We start from the raw sequence: 22513 nt of genomic DNA, 5'->3' as shown, positions 1-22513 counted from the left end.
GTAAGTGTAACATAGCAACAACACAAAAATTATTTAAAAATATGATTAATCAATACAAAACCTCAATTAGAAACATTAAGGAAACCAAAAATTTAGCAAATATGTCAGGTTTGAGTGAACACGTAAAACATTGGACAAGAATTTGAAAACGTACAAATTTTTTGTGAAAAAATTGTAATACACGAATGTTATTATGGAAGGTGTATCTAACATTATACGGTAACCATATGGATATTCAACAACACAAATTTCTTTGGATATGAATTTGATAATTTATTACAAATTTACAAACACGGTAAATCAATAATTTACAAAACGTAAAACTACAAATCAATTGTTTACATTTGGCCATGTTATTCTTAGCCGGGCAAGTATGATCTCTGATCCTGAGAATGTCACCCGTCGAGTATACTAATACACGTCTGTTTATATTGTAAAATCTGTTCACTTTATTATTTACAAATTTTAAAAATTTATTATTTAAAAAACTTTTTTTTAATTTGTGGTTTATAGTAGATCCATTGTATATATCTGAGATACATTGTATGTGTCTCATATTCAAACAAAGGCAAGTGGGGTAAATATTGGCTGTGTTGATGGCGTAAATTCATGGTAGAATTCAAAGTTTAACTCAAGAAACGCTGGAGGCACTTCGTCGACAGTCAAATCCACGTTGCAGTCTCATTTCATAATCACTCCGACTTCCATCTTTATATATGACTATGAAACAAGAAAAACAAATAATTTTTGACTGTCCGTGAAATAATTAACATTGCCCATGTACTTATATTGCCTGTTTTCTGGCTTTTTTTATTATGTCAATCTCAGAGAATACCTCTTTTTAGTCGAAAAATTGATACTCTTTTTATACCGTTTGTGGAATATTTTCACAAGGAAAACGAGAACCCATTAACGTTTCACCGACGGTTTTCCTCGTCGCTCAAATCGATTCGGATATCGCAAAAGTTCGACGAATAGTTCGTTAATAAGTTTGACGTCTCGTGACGTGCGGGGGGATATCTCCTTTCCAGGAGGGCTTTGGCCTCTTACCTTTGGATCGAAAATATTTAAATTGACTCGTGTACGTCATGAAAGTGAAGGGTTGAAACCCGATCAGGAGAAAAGGCAGGGACTTCCTTCCTTTGAACTACTCCTTTGTTGTGCGCGGATTAAGATCATCAACTCGTTTTCTAAAGCTATCAATATTTCTTTAAAAAATATGTAAAACGGCCTAATTAGGTTAACCAATAATAAATCAAACAAAACGCTTGCAAACAACAAATATAAAATATGTAAAAAAAATATCAATTATTGTCGATATATAAGCAACAATTCTTTGATTTTCTTTAAGATCCCTTCTTCAAGAGTAAGAGTGATGAGGGAGGGATAAGATTGTGGTGAATTCGGAATGTACTATCCATGGGAAGCAACAACTCTCTAGTGAGGCATGTTCTAAGTTTGCCAGAGTTAACTGTTGGGCTGATATACATTAGGAAGGGTGGATGTCCCCTTGGGGGCGGCTCGCACCAATGGGACGCCGGGCCGGTGACACCAACATACGTCACGTCCTTTATCTCTCTTTTCGCCCGTCGTCATATCTTTATACGGAAGAAAACCGGGCAAGTTTTGTGAACCGAGTTCGTTCGGACGAGCCGGAGGGACCGGGTGATATGAATAATTTTCCACATCCGTTCGAAGTTTCTGACTGAGGAAATTGAAGAAAGGGAGAAGTTTCTTTTTATGTATTATCTGACGAGCGGTCTTACTGACGAACCACGCAATTTGAGCATTGCCAATTTATTTTTCACATTTGTGAATAATTTTGAAACCAAAATGTAATCATTTTTAACTTTCAATCTTTGCTTTTTCACAGTATTTTTTCAGCATTTCAAACATTGCAATAATAGTTCGGTGTTTTTGTTTCAGGAAACCCTCGGCCAAAAGTGGCCTGGTACAGGGGTGAAGAACTGCTGACCAATTATACCAGTCCCGGTGCGAGCACTGGCCTCGGCCCACAGGCACAGAGCTTGCTCATCATTCACAACCTGGGCCGAGGCGATCTCAGGTCTGAATTGACGTGCATCGCGTCAAACAACAACAGAACCCTTCCGCTCACCTCGACCATCCACGTTGACATGAACTGTGAGTAATGTGAAAAAGACTATTTTCTATTCATTTGTAAAATGATGTTGTATTATTTCCACAACTATCATGCCTGCTCATCTTTGAAGTATAGATCATGTGGAATTTAGTCAAATAGTCCTTTTTTGTTGTTACTTGCCTTTGCCTTATTATTCTTTCATACTTTTTGTGAAAAATTAAGATTGATTGTTAATATTATTAATTTTAATTTTTATTTCTAATTAAGAAAAATAATGTTTCTATAATTCTTAAGGTTGGATCAAATAAAGCCCCTCCTCAATAAATGGCCATGGCAACCCGCTTAATTCGAAGAAATCCTTTTTGCATCTGACTTACTTCCGAAAATCAATAAAATCGGAGAATACTTTTCCAAATTTAAATAAACGTTTCTCTAAATATTGATGTTTTTCGAATTATATTTGACCTACGACAAGAGCTGCTATAATTGAAACACTGATGAAATCCTGATGAGGGAACTTGGGCGGAAAAGAGGCAAAACAAATATAAATGGAGCTTCCTTGTTATAAGAAATGTTTCCTTGTAGTTTCCAAGAGAACTCTATTAAAATTAATTGGCAGTCAGCGACAATAATGCCCTGCAAATCTCTCATAGCCGAGAATATAATAACTCGAAAATAATATTTTCTCGTTTAACCCATGGAGCACATGCTTAATCCTAAGTTAACGAAGATAATATACCCATGAAAGCGTTATTAGGAAACACAGAAGAACCAAATTTATTAACTAATTACTGCTAAAAACATCAGGCCATTTTCCATCATCGTTCATATGAATAATTAGTCATTCGTCTAAATCAAGCAAATGCCTGTATGTTTGCGAATATTTGGAATACTGAAATGATATATGATAAAAGAAAATAAGTGATATAATTAGAATTTACAAGGAGAGGATAATTATTTACAGGATTTTGTTTTAGGTATGCTATGTTTAGCTGAAGTTAATGAACAGAATCTGTTTTTTATTATTTATGTTTTGTAAAGGAACGATCATAAATTCAGGGATGTCAGTCTGAATCGAACCCAGGTTGGTTATGCCTTCCTGATTGTGACTACGTTGGCGGTAGCTCAGTGGAGAGGGGGGTTATCACAGAAAAGATTTTTTTTAAAAAGAAGAAAAAACAGAGACACGGATCCTGGATCCGAACCGGAGCCGATCGACGTAGCGCTTGTTGCTTATGAAGCGGCGGTTCCACCAACGGTTACACTATTCAAATTGACCTTAAACAAAGTGCTTCCTTCTTCTTAAAAAGCTAATTCATAACACGAAGAATTAGGGCTTAACTAAATAGACAAAAAAGAACACAACCAATTTACGAACTGAATTTGCAATTGATTTTTTTTTTTTTTTTTAATTAAACCTATAAAGCGGAAAGATACAACTTAACTGAAGTTCCAACTTATCAGGCCTGATAAAGAAAAAAGACGAACTCTTAAGATTACTCGTTCTCGAATGTCTTGGTCGTCTGTGCTCCTGGTTCTTCAAACCTCTCCATTTCCTGTACATCCTAAGTCAAGACATAACAGGACTCATCGACATGGAATCATTTCAGTCATCAGACCTATCACTAGAACGTACTCAAGACTCTTGAAAAACAATGTAGTCCACATACTCTCACAACCTCTATATAAAATAGTATTTGGAACTCAACACAACAAACAAAAAAAGAAACACCGCCTGTACTTACAATCGTTCAAAATACATAAGGGTATTAATTACGGAAAAAGGACGTGCTCGTGCCGCTTGGTAGCTCTCAAGGTACCCGTCAGACAGGACTAATCGACTCAATAGACAACTTAAAACAGAACTACAAAGCCTCAAAAAGAAACACATAACAACTTCACCACCCGGTTAACTCCTGATAATATTCACTGTGTGCGACCACAAAACGTTTCCTTTCAAAACAAGACTTCCTCCCAACCCCTTCGCAGAGATGATGGTTTTTGGGACAAGTCCGACGAAGGAAAATTCTAATATCTTTGCCCAGCACCTATCCACCATCTTCTTGCCGCACATCGACAATCATGATCCTCTACAGACAAATGATATCGAACAAGACTTGAATACTCCTTTACTTCTTTCTCTTCCTCCAAAACCTTTTCACCTTCCGACATAATCAGCCAACTCCCCCTTAAAAATAGTCCTGGATTTGATTTAATTATGGGTTATATCTTTCGCTATCTAGCAGAGAAAAGCCATTGTTTTCCCTATTTACATTTTTAATTCCATCCTGCGAATGATATATTTTCCTCCTACAGGGAATTTTCCAATTCTATTTCATAAACCATTCAAATCCGTCAATCTTTCTTCATCCTTGCTTTATCAGTCTGTGTTTTGTAATGAATAAATTTCTCAAGAAATGCCTATGCCTTATCATTTAATCTCAAGAAATTATTCCCAGTAACCAGTTTGGATTTAGGACTCTACTCAACAACCTATCAATGTCGTCACATTGTGGACGTTATTTCATTCTCCCTTGAGCAGAAGCAGTGTTGTCCGGGTGAGCTCCTTGACATTGCTTAAGCCTTTGACAGGCTTAATCCGGGCCTCATGTGGAAGCTGGCCCCCGACCAATACCCTCTACCTTATCATAAACTCATACCTGTCTGACCGTTACTTCAGAGTTAGTTAAGTCACATCAATATCCTCTATCTATCTTATCCAAGCTGGCGTTCCGCAAGGGATCATTCTTAGACATGTCCTTTACACTGTATATACTGCTGACATTCTTATCTTCCAGAAACAATTCTCTCCATTTTTGCTGACAATACAGCAAACCTAGGGGCATCGGTGGCCGCAACGGTTTAGGCGTTGACACGGCGCTTATCATCGTAAGGTAAAGGTCCCGGGTTCGAATCCAGCAGCCTTGCATACAAATGGGCTGTTGTGATCCCTCGTTAAAAAAAACTAAAAAAATAAAATAACAACACTAGACTACCACTAGAGCAATCCTTTTCCCGCATAATGATCCACATCCATCCTGTCACCGCATACAGAAAATTTTAAAACTATTTTCAGTGCCTCAACTTTAGTTCAAAAAGTAACGAGTATGGCCATCCTTAAAGGCAGCTAGTATCAGTTAATAAAAATGTCAAAATATCAAAAAACAGATATATTGCGCAAAAAGACAACAAAATTATCAGTGTTTTCATTGAAGTAAATGATTCACAAAACTCACGCAGAATTATTTGGATGACATCAAAAGATATTAAGCCTAACCGTGAGGGGAAAATTTAAATTCTAAGAACATTAAAAAATATAAAAAATATTCCACTTGCCTATCGTCTTTAAAAGTAATAAAAGAACAAAGTTCTAAAAAAAACTCATTTGGATGATTGATTTGATCAGATTAAATATGATTAAATCTCCAGTTCTTCGGTTTTAATTTCCAACTCGGTTCAAATACGTTTCATCTGGTTCGTCCGAAACGCCATGAAAAATTAAAATGAGAGTGCGATAAAAAAATTAATTTTCTTTTTACTGCAATATTAAATATATTCTCCCTTCAAGTTTTTCAAAATTAGATATAAAGCGGGAGTATATATATATTTTTTAATTGTCGCTTGTACTAATTAAACTTCAAATTGAAAAAAAAAGAAGAAAGTAAATGAGATCAGAGAGGGACTAATCAAACTTCGCATCTACTGCCTTTTCTTTTTTGCCGTTGCGTGCCTTGCAACAAAGCAATTTAAATTGAAATACCAAAAAAACTTTATTAACAAAAATTAATAAATGCGGGTGTATTTACCTTTCTCCAGTATTTGTACAACTGTTGGATCCGGACTTGGGTCACCTATTTGAACGAAATGTTTTGTTTATTTTCCATTAAAGTAAACAAAAAGATTTGTTTTGACTAAAAAAGTGGAATTCGTTTTGAGCACTTTTTTAAAACGGAGCGCAGCCTTTAAATTTAAATATAAATTTTATTTTTAAAAAGTCACGTTTGTGCTGGTTCATCAGGGAAATTTTCTTTTGGAAGTGGAGCATTCCCCATGAAAATATATAACTCCTCCACATTTTGATCAGAGTCTACGGTATTACTTTAAGCTATTAAGGTATTGCTTTAAGAAAAGCAGCGTTTTTCTTCTTTGAGCAGACTTATTTTTTCTGTCATCATATATGAAAAAATGATGATAAAGCAGAGGAAATTTTTTTATTTTTCTAAAAGTGGGTTTTTGTTTGTTTCGACGTATAAAAAATATTTAAGATTGAATGAAATGGAATTAGCTAAATAAATTTTAACAAAATCTCTCGATAAGGTATGATTGTATAATCAGAAAATAGGTCTGAGGTAGAAATAGTTTTAATTTCTATAATAGCCCTTCATGTCTTGGTCGAAAGCCTCAGAAACATCTAACAACACTCCAGCACAGTAGAGACATAAGTAATGTAATCTCTAACTCTGCTAAGTTGGATGAGTAGTGGATGATGGGCTCGAAAGTCAAATTGATGGTGTGCTAAGATGTTGTTCCAAGTAACTATAGAGATAATTGTTCCGTGAATTAATTTTTACAATAATTTACAAGGAATGGGTAACAAACTAAGATGATGTAAGATGGTGGGAAGGTTAAATGTTCATGTGGATTTGTGATCATTTACGACAGCTTTACTTTTTACTGGAATTCTGGAAAAACTTCACCTGTTATTCATTTTTTTTCTAGGAAGATCTAGAGGTGCCAAACGTATATAAATGTGTAATACTGATGAAGCCATGAGGTTGGAATACGTCGGAGACATACCAAAATAATAAAAAATCGTGTTTTTTGCTGGATTCGCCTGGTGTAGTTTTATTCCGTTTATCGTCAGAAAAATTCATAGTAGGTCTTCATTTTAGCCAAACTCGATGCTAGTACAACCTATTATTTATTACAAAGCCTAATTTTTCTACTTTTAGTCCTTGTCATTAAGATTTGGATTTTACGTTATTATAAAAGAGTAGAATAAGTAAGAAGGACTAAAAGTATATATATATTACTTGAAATAATTCACAAAAAAGACACCTGTAAATCATTATTCTTTTCTTTAATATATGTATGTACAGGGTGTCCTTTTTATATGTCCCAGCAGATTTTCTCTTGAACCAGTGAAACTATCAAAAAAACAAAACTATATCTTTGTGTTATTAGTTTATGCAGACCCAGTTCAATTTCAACATTTCACATCATTTTAAAGGATTTTTTACACTGAAAACAATGATTTTAATTTGGTAAAAAATGACAAATTATGGCGAAAAGTGTGAAAAAAAATGCATTTCGTTTATTTCATTGTTAATTCGAATAATTCGCTTCTTTTGTAAAGTAAATACAAATTGCCTTTATTGTTTACATTCTGTCTTTGTTTGCCAAACTCGGATTATGATAGCAAATTTTAATTCCTGTAAGTAAATAAATTTTACAGTAGTGCCTATTCGTTACATTCAGATTCCAGTCAAAATGAACTGAAGAACTCTCATCTTGTAAAGGCACTTCGGGACTCTGATTATGACAGGCGTCTAACGTTCCTTGCACAAATGTCGTTTTGGGTGGTTACATACATTTTATGACCATGGATTTGGCCAAAAGTTTTGGCAAAAGGTCATTTGGTTTGCTGATTATTAATCACATTTCATGTTCGGTCTGCTTGCCTTGCTTACAGATGTAAAAATTTACTCTTTTTAACCGATCTTCACCAGTTATCAGAGCAATAGAGTCAGAAGAGATGGAGTGACTTTTTCTATCTTTTGCCTCAGTTCTTCAACTGAGGTTGCTGGGTTATGAATGGCGTGGACACTACAGAAAATAGTCAAAGGGAGTTAAATCGGGTGGTCGAGGAAGCCAATAGATTGGGCCATAAGGTCCTAAGGTCCTATCGCGGAAGTGTCGATTCAAATATCGTCTCACCTGAAAAGAATATTGTGTGGGGCATCAATCAAACTAGAGAATCATTCTTTGTCGTTGCAGAGGAACATCATCTAATAATATTGGTGAAAACTGCGCAAAAAATTCAGGAACTGAGCACTAAATTATTGTCGTAGAAATAAAGCCAAATAATTTATTTCCGAGCTGTCCACACCAAACGGTGCTACTTTGTGAACCGCCTGATGTTGACAAAAGTACGAAATTCTCTAATTTTCCTCTGTCCACGTTCGAAAATTCCAACGGTTTATACCAATAAAGGTGAACATGGATACATACATCAGTCCATAGGATGTATGGAAGAACGTTTTCTTTAGCCTCCCGAATAGACATATGTGCAAGGAACATTAGACGTATGTCATAATCTGATTCCCGAAGTTGTTTTTTTTGCCTTGAACTAATGTACATCTAGCCATCTACATTCATTGCTTGATGCTGCCGGCCCACGGAAGGCGGCCCCCGCCGAGCCAGCACGGCCCCCGAGACCGGCCAGGAAGGACACCTGGGCTCTCCATTTGTAACGGGGAGATCCTCAACATAATAGACTGTTCCCGATGGTGGTGGATAAAAACCTTACATGGTAAAGCTACCCTTGGAAAAGTCCAACACCATCACCCAGTCCGGAGCGTAACGCGCCCTCAGAGCGCAGAGATGTCCCCAACGGTCCCCAACCGAACCGTCCCCGCGCGGCCCCCCTCCCGGATGCCAACATGCCTCAAGGATGGTTCTATATCGTAAATATCTATGTCGTTATCAGTGATGAATTTGTATATGATATTTAGTATTTCAATGAAGTTCGTATAGTTTAGAATTAAGTTTACCGAAGTGGGGAGTGGGATTTTATATTTCTTGAGCGCTTTAAAAATATGTTCTCTTCCTAGTCTTCAGTGGACATCCCAGTATGATGTGGTTTGCATCCGCCGTTGAGTCCCGAAGTTCATGGACAAGAAGAGAGTTCTTCGGTTCATTTTGACTGGAATCAAGATGTAACGAAAAGGTACTATTATAAATTTTATTTACTTCCAGGAGTGAAAATTTGCTCTCACGATGCAAGTTTGTCAAACAATGACAGAATGTAAACAATAAAGGTAATTAATGTTTACTTTAGTGAAGAAGCAAATTATTAACAACGGAATTAACAACGAAACAAAGGAAATGCGTTTTTCACACTTTTTGCCATAACTTTGTCATTTTTTACCAATTTAAAATCCAATTGTACTGTTGTTTTCTGCGTAAAACATCCTTTAAAATGATGTGTCAGGATGTATAGGGTCGTTTTTGAAATTGAACTGGGCCTAATGTACTCTGTATAATCTTTCTACACAAAAAGATTCGAAACTAGACTAAAAAATATTAAAACCTTTTTTTTATAGCGTCATTGGTTCAAGAGAAATTCAGTCAAGCCATCTAAAAAGACATATATTGGCAGAGAAAAGTTTCAAAAAGGAAAAAGAGCTTCCGTTATAGTAGGGCAAAAAACTCTATTGAAAAGTCAGATTCGTTTTAGCCACTTCAAATATAATTTTTTAGAATAACCCAAAAAGTCCTGGGTTAGACATTTTTTCTCCTTCCACGTCTAGACTTTCATTTTTCTATATTTTTTTTTTAAAATATAGGATAACGCCAATTTGAAAGATAGGAATATACGACGTAACAAATATGAACATCTACACACATTACTGAAATTTATGGTTTCAAACATAGTGAATTTATGAATTCACAGGGGAACGAGATCTTCAGGTACAGGGAATTGTAACGTGAAGGGTGATTTTCTTTTATATCACACTGATTTTGTCTCCAATTGATTTTTATTAAACAAAAGTTTATTTTCTTGTATCAAGGAGGATTCAAAGTTTTAAATCTTCTCAAACAAAATTGGATGAAAAAAGAATCGTTTTAAGTTCAATTAAGAAAGGAAAAACAGAGGAAACGTTTTCATCCTTTTTTTTTATTCTCCATCTCTTACGTTATACAACATTATTCCCTTATCCGTTTTTACCCTATTTCTTGATATTCAAATGTCAACTGAGAGAGAAGAGCCCGACCCTCATGGAATTCAGAAGCGAAATGAAAACTTGATGAAATCGCCCGTTTTCCTCTTATTTTCCCAACCATTCCAAGACGTTTGCATTTTTCCGCAAAACCGCCACGGCGACGAAAGAACGGAATTAGCGTTATTCCCATGCTGCGCTCAATGTGATCTGCCCTGAGGGTGGAGATCCCAATCGAAAAGGCCAAGAATATTCTATTTCATATTTTCATTTCAATTTACATACTAATTGATATCTCCACGGAAACCTTCAACATCCCGAATTGCAAGATTTGCTGTATCATTAATGGCGAAATTGAGAACTAGTGTAAAGATTTACAATTCACATTGCATAGCACAGTCACGTAAATTGGGCTTCCTTCAAAATCTTGTAAATAAGTGAAGTGCATAAATTCTTTCCTTATTAATTAGTGTTTTATTAAGATCATTTTTAACCACAAACGTTCTTGAATTTAGTACGACTGTTCTTAATTGCCTGATTTGCCACATTTAAATTATTAACTAAAATTTAAACATTTTTTTCTTGAGTAAAGCCAATTTATATATTTATATAATATGTAAAAAGAATTATTGCAAAACTACCATGTTCTCAATAAGCTATGGGAATAATTATTCTCACAGCCTTAGCTTTTAAATCATAATAGTTCTTAAATGAATATATTAAATTATCTAAAACTTCATTTAACTGAAATGGTAAAACATTAAGAATATATTCACTAATTTCGTGGTCCGCTTGACCAATTAATACATTACAATTAATTAAGGGTTTTAGTTGAGATGAAAAAAAGTTAAAAGGTGAGGAAAACTCATAAGGTGGGGTTGAGATGGGAAGTTGATGTCCGAGTGGATCGAGGTCACGATAGCTCAAGTGGTAGAGCAGCGGCGTATCTAGCCGAAGATCGTGGGTTCGAATCCCGCTCGTGCCATTAACTTTTTTTCATCTCAACTAAAAACCTTAATTAATTATAATTAAGAATATATTATAACTGAAATATTAATTCAACTATATAATTAGAGAAGTAAAGTTACTATTGTATAGTTAGAGTGATAAAAAAATAAGCCCCTTCATTCACGCTAATAAATTGCATTTACAAACAAGACTTTGTTTACACTACCCCAGAGTACAGAATTTTCCTCGTGGTAATTGAGGAATAAGCCTTTCCTTTCACGCTAATAAATTACATTCACCCAAACCAGACTTCATTTGTACTGTCCGAGAGTATTCAACAATCCTCGGAGTGGTTGAAGAATAAGCCTTCCCATTCACGCTAATAAATTACATTCCCCCAAACCAGACTTCATTTACACTGTCCCGAGAGTATTCAATAATCCTCCGGGTGATTGGAGAATAAGCCATCCCATTCACGCTAATAAATTGCATTCTCACCCCAGACCTCATAGCCCTAGAATAGCTGATACTCCTCATGATATGTAATTGGAAAATAATCCCATCCATTCACGCTAATAAATTTCATTCTCACACAACAGACTACCTTCAGAGCACTTTTTGCACTATCAAATGGCAAATGGCTGGATAATAGGACAGTAACTACGCGAATGAACAAGAAACTGAAACATTTAAAACTTTTTTGCCTTCAGAATTTATTATCTATTATACCGTTTTCAAAATTAATGTGCTACGAAGGTTCTTCTTTCCCTATTTTCTCTTTTTTTATCTACTAAAAACATATTAAAGAAACAATGAATCTTGCAAGTTTATTAAGAAATAAAAGCCAAGGAAATGTTTAAAATCAACCTTATTATATATATTTTTATCTATCAATTAATTATAGCCTTTTTATTTCCATGCTGGGTTTTCATGAACTTTACCAGCTATAATTTAAATGATAACGGAATCAAAATACATAGAGAGGCCAAAAATTGCCCACCCTCGTTTGTTTTTTACTAAATACTCTCAATCGTTGTAATTTTTACTTTTTGTTGTTTAAGGAATATTTGAACAAATATAAGATATAGCTGAATAAAAAATGAACGAAAGCATTAAGGGAGTAAAACAATTTTAGCAGAAATTTTGCTATGGAAATAATGAAGTAATTATTCGGAAGAATGAAAAAAAAAATAGGTATAAAAGCACGAAGTATTTCCTCCTCTTGTGTTGATCACCGCTTGCATTCGACGTGGCATCGATTTTATGAGGTTTTGAATGAAGTGCTGTAGAATATTTTCATACTCCTCCAACAGCGTCATTCCTGATCACCGCCAATTCTCTGGCATCGCTGGACGACTTTTACTCTTTTTGACAACTCGTCCCAAAGGTGTTCGATAGGGTTTAAGACGGAACTGAAGCCCGTTACATGTAGTCAGCAACAATCTTCGTTGTGTGTGGCTTTGCATTGTCTTGCATAAAAATAAAACCGTCGCCAATTGGTGGCATATAAGGAACAACTGATAACACATATTCACTGTAACGCGCCGATAGGAAACCATCGATGACGATCTAGTTTCTGCGACCTTCTAAAATATTTCTTACCCAAACCATAACACCTCCATAACTCCTTCGGAGTGCAAATGTTGCTGGGATATATCGCTAACCCGTTCTTTTTCAAACCCTCTCAAAGACCTGAAATAAAACCTTGGCTCATCCGAAAACAAAATTTTAGTCCAATCTGGCTCAGCCGAATTGATGTGACTTCGAAACTTAACCGAGAGAAGATCCCGACAATAACAGCCCTTCTTACACATAATATAATAATAAACATATTGAAAATTTTACTATCTTAGCTTATACCATTTTGGTTCTTTTTCTAAATGTATATAAGTAAAAAGGAAGAGAAGGTTCATTGTCTGTTCCAAAGTGCCTTTTTCCGTTTGATTTGATCATAATTTTACCATTCGGAATAAGAGTGGATCGAAGTCACGATAGCTCAAGTGGTTCAGCAGCGGCGTATCTAGCCGAAGATAGTGGGTTCGAATCCCGCTCGTGACACTGACTTTATCTCAACTAAAAACCTTAATTAACTGAAAGATATTAATTGGTCAAGCGGACCACGAAATTAGTGAACTTAAAAATAATATGAACCAAGGGAGTAGAGTGTCCAAGCGACTCTACTAAATGAGGTTGGACGCGTGGTGGTCGTGTTTTGCAAATAACTAGTACCTTTGCTGAAGGGTACCGGCTAACCGGAGCCGGAGACAGAGTGCCTTCTCTGTCTCCCCGGGGTGGGAAAAAGGCACGGTTGAAAAGCTGGTGAATTCTGAGTAAACTTTGGTTGTTCTTTTTCTGATTATGTTTATGGACACTATAATAGAAGTCTATTAATGAAAATTTCTTGTCCGTTTCGGATACTATAGCCTATTTATCGTGCAGATAAGCACCCGATTTAACAAAAAAAATGTATGTTTTACCATATTACTGAATTTTCGGTATAGAAGGCTATGAGGGGGATGTTTGTAACAAAAGTACATTTTTTCTGCTTTAGTTTTATCAATAAAGGCTGACTTAAACCAAATGTGGGTCGTTCTAAACAACAGCCCGGCTTAAAATAATGAAGTTTACCCTAAATATACTTAATCAGGACTCACCGGGTAGGCGTACATTTTCCCACATATCTCTCTCATAATTTAATTTTCCGTGGAAATTCAAGGTAGTAGCTTTTGGCGCGAATTAGCCTTCTAACGCCGGCCTCGGTTTTAAGCCGTACAATTGTTTCCCGTTGATAATTGCGTTAGGGCGGTCAGAAGGGCCTAATGAGGTTTTTTTTTTACGAGGGTTCCCAACAGCAGAGGTCATATCAACCATCGGAGTGCCGATGCTTTTGAAACAAAAAAAACATTTGCTAGTATGTCGGGTTTCAATGCAGCGCCCCTGGGAATCAAACCCGGACTTTACCTTACAGTGATGAGCGCCGTGTCAACGCCTTAACCGTTATGCCCACTAACCTAGTAAGACATTTCTCGCGAATCGCTGATCCTTGCATTTCTTGTTTCGTTAAATTGTTTTAATGCTCGACATTTTTTAGAATAACCATTCCAACACAGGATAGTTTTTCACCAGAATCAATTCCCAGTCTGTTTTAAATATGTTATACTTTAAATATGGCATATTTCACAAATTAATGACACCATACATCTTCTATGAAATAACAGATAAGTTAAAATAACACTTTTAAAAAATCGTGTTTCTTCATAACTAAGGACTCAATAAACGAGGAAAAAAGAAACAGTTCGTTAGTTAACTGTGCACAACTCGTCGAATTGGTATGTGTTTCTTATTAAATTATACATAATTATACGAGAATACGTATAGTCGAAAGTCAAATAAACCCTCGCCGGAATGGTACAAGACGTGTGTTCAGACACTTGTCTTTTTTGTATTTAAATGATGCTGCCATCTTGCAGAAAAATAGAGAAACTGTAACAAAAGAGGGAATTTATTTCCCTAAAATAAAATGTAACATAAAAGAAGTAAAGTGTTGTGAATTCTCTTTTCAACCCTAAATATTTATTACTTATAAATATTTCTAAAATAAGTACCGTAGCGTACGACGGGTATCACAGCCTGAGTTTTACAAGATTTACACTACCCATCTGACAGAAGGACTAAAAAACCCGCGGTTTATTTTACTAAAATTACTACGAATTTTCCGCAAAAATTCAATCCTCCAGTGCCTTACGAATCTCCAAATATGACTGGTCGGTTGCGAAAAGATTTAATAAAAGAAGAGATTGGGTAGAGATTTCCCCATTTTGCATATAAACTTTAATCTAGATGCCGTTAGAAATGTGTATACGTTTTGAATTTGGGGATTTATTAAACTTGATGTTGATGTACCCGGGTCGGGGGCTGTTTTTTTATGTGTATTTTTTCTTCAAATTTTTTTCCTGCTTTAACCGAACTTAACTTAGGTAAAATTCTAGCGAGCTCAAAATCTTGGCTTATTGTTCCAGCGAGAGGGGAACGAGGGAGAAAATTATCTCGCAACTTGCCCAGAACTCTCACCAACTATTTTAGGTGTGGGCCCGTTTGTGGCGGGTTGGAACCTTGGGCGCAAACGCAGACCGGACTTGATACATAATTGATGTTGTATTTAGGAGGGGCGAATTGGGCAAGTTCTTGGGTCATAACTCAAAATATTCGCCACCCAGATACGAATCCGTGGCCTTTTAGGGGGTGATTCATTTCGTTTTATCTCCTAGGGTCATTATTGGTCGAAGGGCGAGAGGGAAGCGATTGTTTTTCCGTAATTCCCTCGATTTATTTCTCCCAGCTTCGAGGGGGCCGAAGGGGTTTTAAAATAATTAGATGTCATAATTAAAGCCATACTCGGTGATTTATCCATTTATTAATGTCACATTTATGTTTTTACACTTCAAAGTTTTCAATTGAATATTTTTTTTACAACGGCAGCTGGAACACACTAATTACTAACTGATTCAATTAATATTCTTTTAAGAAAATACAAAATAAGCCTAACAGTATAGTCGTCTAGTACTGATTATTTATTATCTCTCGTGTTGAATTTGATGCCAATATGTTTTATCATTAAAACATAAATTCACTAATTTCGTGGTCCGCTTGACCAATTAATATATTACAATTAATTAAGGTTTTAGTTGAAACAAAAAAGTCAATGGCACGAGCGGGATTCGAACCCACGATATTCGGCTTGATACGCCGCTGCTCTACCACTTGAGCTATCGTGACCTCGTTCCACTCGGACACCAACTTCCCATCTCAACCGCACCTTTTGAAATTTCCCTCCTTTTTGCCATTTTTCAAAACATAAATTTAATTCTCTCAAAAGAGAAGAATAATCCGTTGATACACACCCACAAAACATATTTGTGATGTCAAATATGTTTAGAAATAAAGATTTCGATTCCGCGCAAACCGAGATTGTATGATTTTTTTTTTTTAAGTTCGCTTCATTTAAATACACTTGAGACTAGACAAAACGGTAGCTCATGTTTGTCTGTATTTCCGATGAGCTTATTTGATTTTATACTAAAAATTTTTCTATCTTGGACTGCGTTTATAATTAGTGCATAATTCTTTGTAAATATGCTTTTGGCCTTTTTTGCATATTTTGTTCACGGTATTATACATCAAGTGAAATAGTTGAAGTTATAAATCAAGTGAAATCAAGGAAGGAAAAAGATTAACTGAAAACAATCTTTAGGCGCTGCAAAAAGGAAATGCGTAGTGCTACGTTTTGTGCAAATTGTATTAATCAATACAAAAGTAAACAAACGAAATAAACAAAGGATTATTGTTTTGACACGCTCTGTTTATTTTGATTGCGATAGCTCCTAATTACCTGTAACTAATGAAGAACGATAATGGATCTAACTTTCCACTAAATAAATTAAGTGGTGCGTTAAATTTGTCCATCAGGGAAGTTTGCTTTTATTACATTCTTTGGCCTATATTTGTATAATATCATCATCACAAAAAAAAAAATATATATATATATATGAGGGTGTGTGTGTGTGTGTGGTGTTTAGTGACCTTTAATGAATGATTATTTGGAGTTTGACGTGGGTTTTGAAACATAATTAATTTATAAACATTGTTTAAATTATACAAATACATGTAGGATGTAAAAAAATGACTTTACACAATATTAGAAATTTTAGACTCAATCAAAGTATTTGTACTCAATCAAAGAGTTTGTTTTCTGTGTAGATGTGTCATTATTGTGAGTCGTGTAGAGACTGCCAGTGAGATATTGACGTTTCATGTTTATATCGTTGGATTTTGAGGGGTGGGGAAGGAAGTAGGGATATAAATTCATTTTCATATGAGAAGTCGGCTTTTTTTAGATGAAAGGAGCCGACAATGGAAAACAATGGGTAATGGTTCGGCCATATTATCCTTTCAGGATTATATCGACGGGGTTAATTAGGGAAAGGAAAGACAAATTGTTGAAGAATCAGACTATGTAGAAATGTTTTATATGTGGAGTGTAATGATTGTTTTATATGTTTTGTGTTATATGAATGTTATCGATATTGAATTCGATTAATGATATTAGCGTAGCTGCGACTGAGTTTACATGTGTCCGTTCTGTAGTTGATGCTCTGTTGATGACGTAAACCATTTCTAAAAAGTTATGTTTATGTTTGTTTTGTTCTGTGTTTAATATTTTTGGATTGTTGAAGTCAAAATTGTGTTGGTATTCAAAATGGTGGGTGGCCAGTGCTGTAGGATTTTGTTTGGGTTTTTGCAATCATAGATATGCTCTTTTACCTTCCCCCCTAACTAGATAGTAGGTAATTCCGATGTAAGTTGCTGGACAATTTAAACAATTGATTTTGTAAATGACGTCAGACTTATTTGTTACAGGTGTGGGATCTTCAATTTTGAGAAAAAGTGGGGGAATTGTTTTATAGTTTTTGAAAAACTATACTTTTTCAATTTTTTTTTATATTACTATGTGTGGTGTTTTGTGACCGTTAGTTAATGATTATTTGGAGATTGTGAGATGTGGTCTGGAGTGATGTAGGTTTTAGAAAAACATTTTCTTTATCGTGCCAACGTTTTGATCTTTATGATGAGAATGACACATCTACACAGAATATAAACACTTTGAGCCCTGAAGAAGACCTCAATAAAGATCGAAACGTTGGCACGATAAAGAAAATGTTTTTCTAAAACCTACGTCACACCCGACCGCATCTCATGCTCTCTAAATAATCATTACTTACTATATTTTTTTACGATCTTACGGGTACAGTAACCTAAGGACTTGTCTGTTTTGGAAAGCGAAGCAGTATAATGTTTCTACATTTCAGCCCTAAGTTTCGAAACTTCTTGTATATGTTTTCTCGTGATTGGCCGGTTATCACTCGGATATCTGTTATGCTACCAGATTGTCCTGGCCCTTCGTTTTCAGTTAGGAGTAGCCGAATATGTGGGGGTAAGAGTAACTGTTGATTATCTGGCTAGGAATCATCTGGTAGTAACATATTTAACATAACTTTCTCATCTGTACTTTTACTGAAACGAAATTTTTTTTAAAAACGAGAAAAAATAACTGAGTTGTGTGTGTGAGTGTGTTTAGTTTTTTTATTTTTCCTCCCTACAGTAGACCTGCAGGACGGGATTTTATTTTATTTAATCAAATCTACATGTTCCATGTAGATTAGAGCATATTAATTATGCATTAAATAAAAGTTTAAACGTGAAATTTGAAATGATAGCATTACATTTTTTTTCATTGAAACCTGTGTTTATTAATTCAAGTCCAAGTCCAGTTTATCCTCAAAACCAACAAACACGTTCATATTCTCGCTCAGAAGCAATTCAAATGGAGGAACCGGCCAGCCTTGCACTATACAAACGAAGTGCTGTATTAGCTGATTCCTTTCTCTTTCCCAAAGTGGACAATGAAAAACTATATGCAAAAAGTTGTGCTCATAAGAGCAGGAGGATGAAGGGACGTGTCCAAACCGTTTGCGGTAGGCCAGGCACTTGCCATGACCTGAAATCACTTGGATAATTTTGTAGTTGTCCGGAAAAACGAGCTTCCTCCTGAAGGCCAGGGAGGGGAAAAACATCTTTGTATGGGCCGCCTTAGTCGTTTCCCGCCATGTTTCTTCCCATATTGAAAAAGCTTCCTGCTCCAGTCTCTTCTGAAAAAGGGTCTTAGGGTGTTTGTAGTAGGAGATGTGTGTGTGTGTGTGACCAAGGGCTGGAGTTTGCCAAAAGGATTGAAAACGACAAAACCGTTTCGGTTAATTTATTCAACGTCCTCTTCATCACTATTACGTTTATATATTTTTATAGATTATAGATTGTACACGTATTTTTATAATGGTAAGTACATGTAGTATTTAAAAAAAAACTCTCGAGAGAAAATATTAGATTTCTTTGCTGAAGTTGAATTCAACGTCGGGGTGTGAACACCGGTTTGAGTCCCAAAAGTGGCCGATAAGCCACCCCCAAAACCGCACCCTCGATCGTCCGCTAACAGGCCCATTCGAACCAGCCGAACCGAGCATGACGAGGGAAAAAGTTGTACAGTCTATAAATTAGATAATTGTACTTGTTAGTTGGAATCGTCCCGCTTTTATGAAACTGTTGATATTCGAAAAGGAAAATAAGAGGGGGAAAAACTAACTTTACTAAAAGCCCCTGACCCGGCTTAAACTTTTAATTGTACGGGGTAATTAATTACGGCGAGGGGGGATTTTAACAAAAATGTTATCCTTGTCAAGAGTCGTTTGAACTATTCACTTGCGATCCTACTTGACCCGCAGAACAATTACTAGAATTTTTTGTAAAATCCGAAGCCAACTTATTAGTTTATATAAAGTTGAAATTTTAAATTGTTTTTGTCCTCAGCAGCCTTTAAATTAACTTGGTCAAAATGATTGTCATTTTGATATTTTAAACTTCATATAAATATTCATAACATTTATACTTAACGTCTATATCATAAATATTACAATTTTGAAATGATTATGAATAATTAATTGAAAGAAGTAATTTGGTCAATTAGTCCACTAAAGATAATGGATTAAATTTTAAATTTTCAAAACGAACATTGACTTGTAAATGTTTCAAGTTTTTATGGCATCTACGTTACGCCTCCTGAATTAAAAATTAATTTACTCACTTTTTACCGCTAAAGGAATTATATTTCTAAGAAAATTAATTCTTTGGTTAGTAATAACTAATATATAATGATTTTTCTATCATGGCTATTATAGATTCATAGATATTATTTATTATTAAAGAACACTGAAGAATATTTGGTATTTTGAATTTTTTTAGAACATTTATTTGTTATTTATTTAATACAAGTTATGAATAAACATCGAAATTATCAATGTTTTTATAATATGCGATATTTTGAAAATCCTGGACCATCCAGCGTTTGTGCACAGAACACATTTCCCAAAAGGAATAATTCAAATGATGTTAAGATGAGCTAAACCTTTTTAATGGGAGTATTCAGCAGGGAAAAACACCCCAGTTTGACTGATGGAGTTGCCCCAAGTCCGTCACACTAGATCTTGGGGTATCGTTTGTTTTTTTCCTTCCTCCTTCTCCTATTTTAATTCTTCGTCGCACTTTCTTTTCGACAGTTCGAGGCCGGCCGGACACGACACGTTTCTATTTAAGTTTACCACTTTAACTTCAAGGGAGAGTTTCCCCGAAGTCGCAAAAGCACGAATACGCCTGTCGCGTTTGCAACTTTTCAAGAAAACAGGATCTCCGTCAGCAGATTCCGAATCCTATCGATATGAAAAAGGTTTTTTTTATTTTGTAATTAAAAAAAAACATCAATCACAAAACGCTGATTATAATAGTTTTCAATCTAACATTAAAGACGAGATAGTGAAATAGCACTGGGTCCGTCTACACTTTCGGGTTTTGATGTTGCTCAAACTCGTTTCGGCTTTTCCATGTTTTTTACCTTTGTCATGCAAATATTTCAGAATTAATATATTCGATTGTATTTTCTGTATGGTGATAAAATGATATTAGGTAATAAAAAATTACAAGTGAAAAAACACGTTCAGTAATGTAGTCACCCTTTAAATACAAAGATTTACAAATTAAATATATCTCTTCCATCGTGTTTTTTGGATGCATCTCAAGTCTGGCTTTCATATTACATAAACTAAAAAATAATTCTCAAACTTTTACGTACTACTTATCTCCTAAATTTCAAAAAGAATTTTGAGAGAAATAAAGGCTGGTGTTCCTCAGGGAGGAGCCCTAAATATTAATTCCAATTGATAATTTTTTGGAACGATAATTAACAACCACCATCTAAATTGAGTTCAGAAATTAATTAAATTTTAATTATAGTTAATGCCTCCCTTTATCGATATCGAGTTTACAAGTGCAATTCGTAGAGTAAAAAATTTAAATTTTTCGTAGGTCTGACTGGGGAACTTTAATTGCTCTTTGATCATTGAATATTTATATTACGATGTAGCTAAACAAACGGCCAAAATTTGTTCAATAATGAATACAAATTTAATTACAGTTAATGCGATCGTTTAACTTTGTAAAGTTCGAGAAAGTGTTGTTCATTAGCTCTAATTATTTCATACATAATTCATTGATATAAATGGAGAAAATCGATGCCTTCATTCCTTTGGCTGCTTGCTTTAAACAAGAGCTGAACAAACAGTAAACCTTCCTTTAATAATTTATGTATATATATATATGGTGCATCAACTTCTATAGTCCACCCATTTAATTTGTAAACGTTTAATTTTAGCAAAAAATGGTTTTGTGGTCTTACCCCAAGTTAATTTTGGCTAGGAAACGTCTGGTGGTAACATATTTACCATAACGTTCTCATTTGGCTGGGAACTGACACTAATTCTTTTTATTTTAAATGAGACTCCCACATTTTTATTGTACAATTCTATTCTAGAGTTTATTTCATGCCACTTTTACTGAAAGGAAAATTTTGATAAGATCGACCACTTCTGAGTTTTGCCCGATTTTTTTTCTTTTGCACGCAAAAAATTTGTTCTCATTTGTTTCGACCGAGTTAATTAGTATTATCTTCCATTTTGTTTTAGCTTTCTTATCCAATTGTAAAATTTGTATTTACAATCCATTTTACATTTTAAGTTCAGCATAAACCCGATAAAAATTGGGGTTTTCACATCCTAAGTAGATTAAAATGCAACCATCCGAACTGATATATCTCAATCCGGTCGAAGGTTGTGAATTTTTATGTTGTTGTTTTTTTCGAAAAATCCCGACCTTAAGCCATAAATTGGCATTATTTTTCAAGATCTAGAGCATCTGTTCAAATTTTTTATCACATTTTTGAATTCTGAATTTCCCATAAGAAGGACCTATTTTTAATCTTATCAAACGCCTATGTATGTTTTTTAATTCAACCGAAAATGAACAATTTTAAAGAAAGAAAAATTTTTGATAAATTTCCAAATTTTTTTCAACAAACATATTTGTAGGGATGCTAAACAACATAAAAATTTCTTCATTGGATAAGTTTTTTGCGGTCAACTCGAAGTTCGAAAAACGTCAACACATCAACGGTGAAATCAACCTGGAATGTTGAAAATTGAGTTTCAAATGTGTAAATATAACGCATGCAGGAGAGGGGTGAACTGGTCAATTTCGAAAATTTTAAAGTCTCTACTTTTTATTTAGTGATTTATTTCATAATAAAGAGATTTGACTTAATAATCTTACATACTCATAATCAACCATACTATTTAAAATGTTCGAAATCCCACCCTATATATATATTTGTGTGTGTGTGTGTGTGTGTGTGTGTGTGTGTGTGTGTGTGTGTGTGTGTGTGTGTGAGACAACCTCCTTACCACCACCTCGAATATAATCAACAGATACTATTACCCCACATATTCGGCTACTCCTAACTGAAAAGTGAAGGGCCACGACAATCTGGTAGCAGAACAGATATCCGAGTGATCACCGGATGAACCAA

The 22513-nt window shown here is 34.9% G+C and overlaps 1 protein-coding gene across 1 annotated transcript in view; it reads left to right on the top strand.

Annotated features, from left to right (window-relative positions):
* Positions 1-22513, top strand: part of LOC106661666 (nephrin) — a 257075-nt gene that overhangs the window by 87333 nt on the left and 147229 nt on the right. Inside the window, exon 2 of the mRNA XM_024227934.1 lies at positions 1927-2142. Coding sequence (XP_024083702.1) covers positions 1927-2142 — 216 coding nt within the window. The remainder of the gene's footprint in view (positions 1-1926; positions 2143-22513) is intronic.

This window comes from Cimex lectularius, unplaced genomic scaffold (assembly GCF_000648675.2).
Source record: "Cimex lectularius strain Harlan isolate CLEC.00 unplaced genomic scaffold, Clec_2.1 scaffold59, whole genome shotgun sequence".
Classification (NCBI taxonomy): Eukaryota; Metazoa; Arthropoda; class Insecta; order Hemiptera; family Cimicidae; genus Cimex; species Cimex lectularius.
Note: the sequence above shows the minus strand (reverse complement) of the source record. Positions and strands in the feature narration are given on the sequence as shown.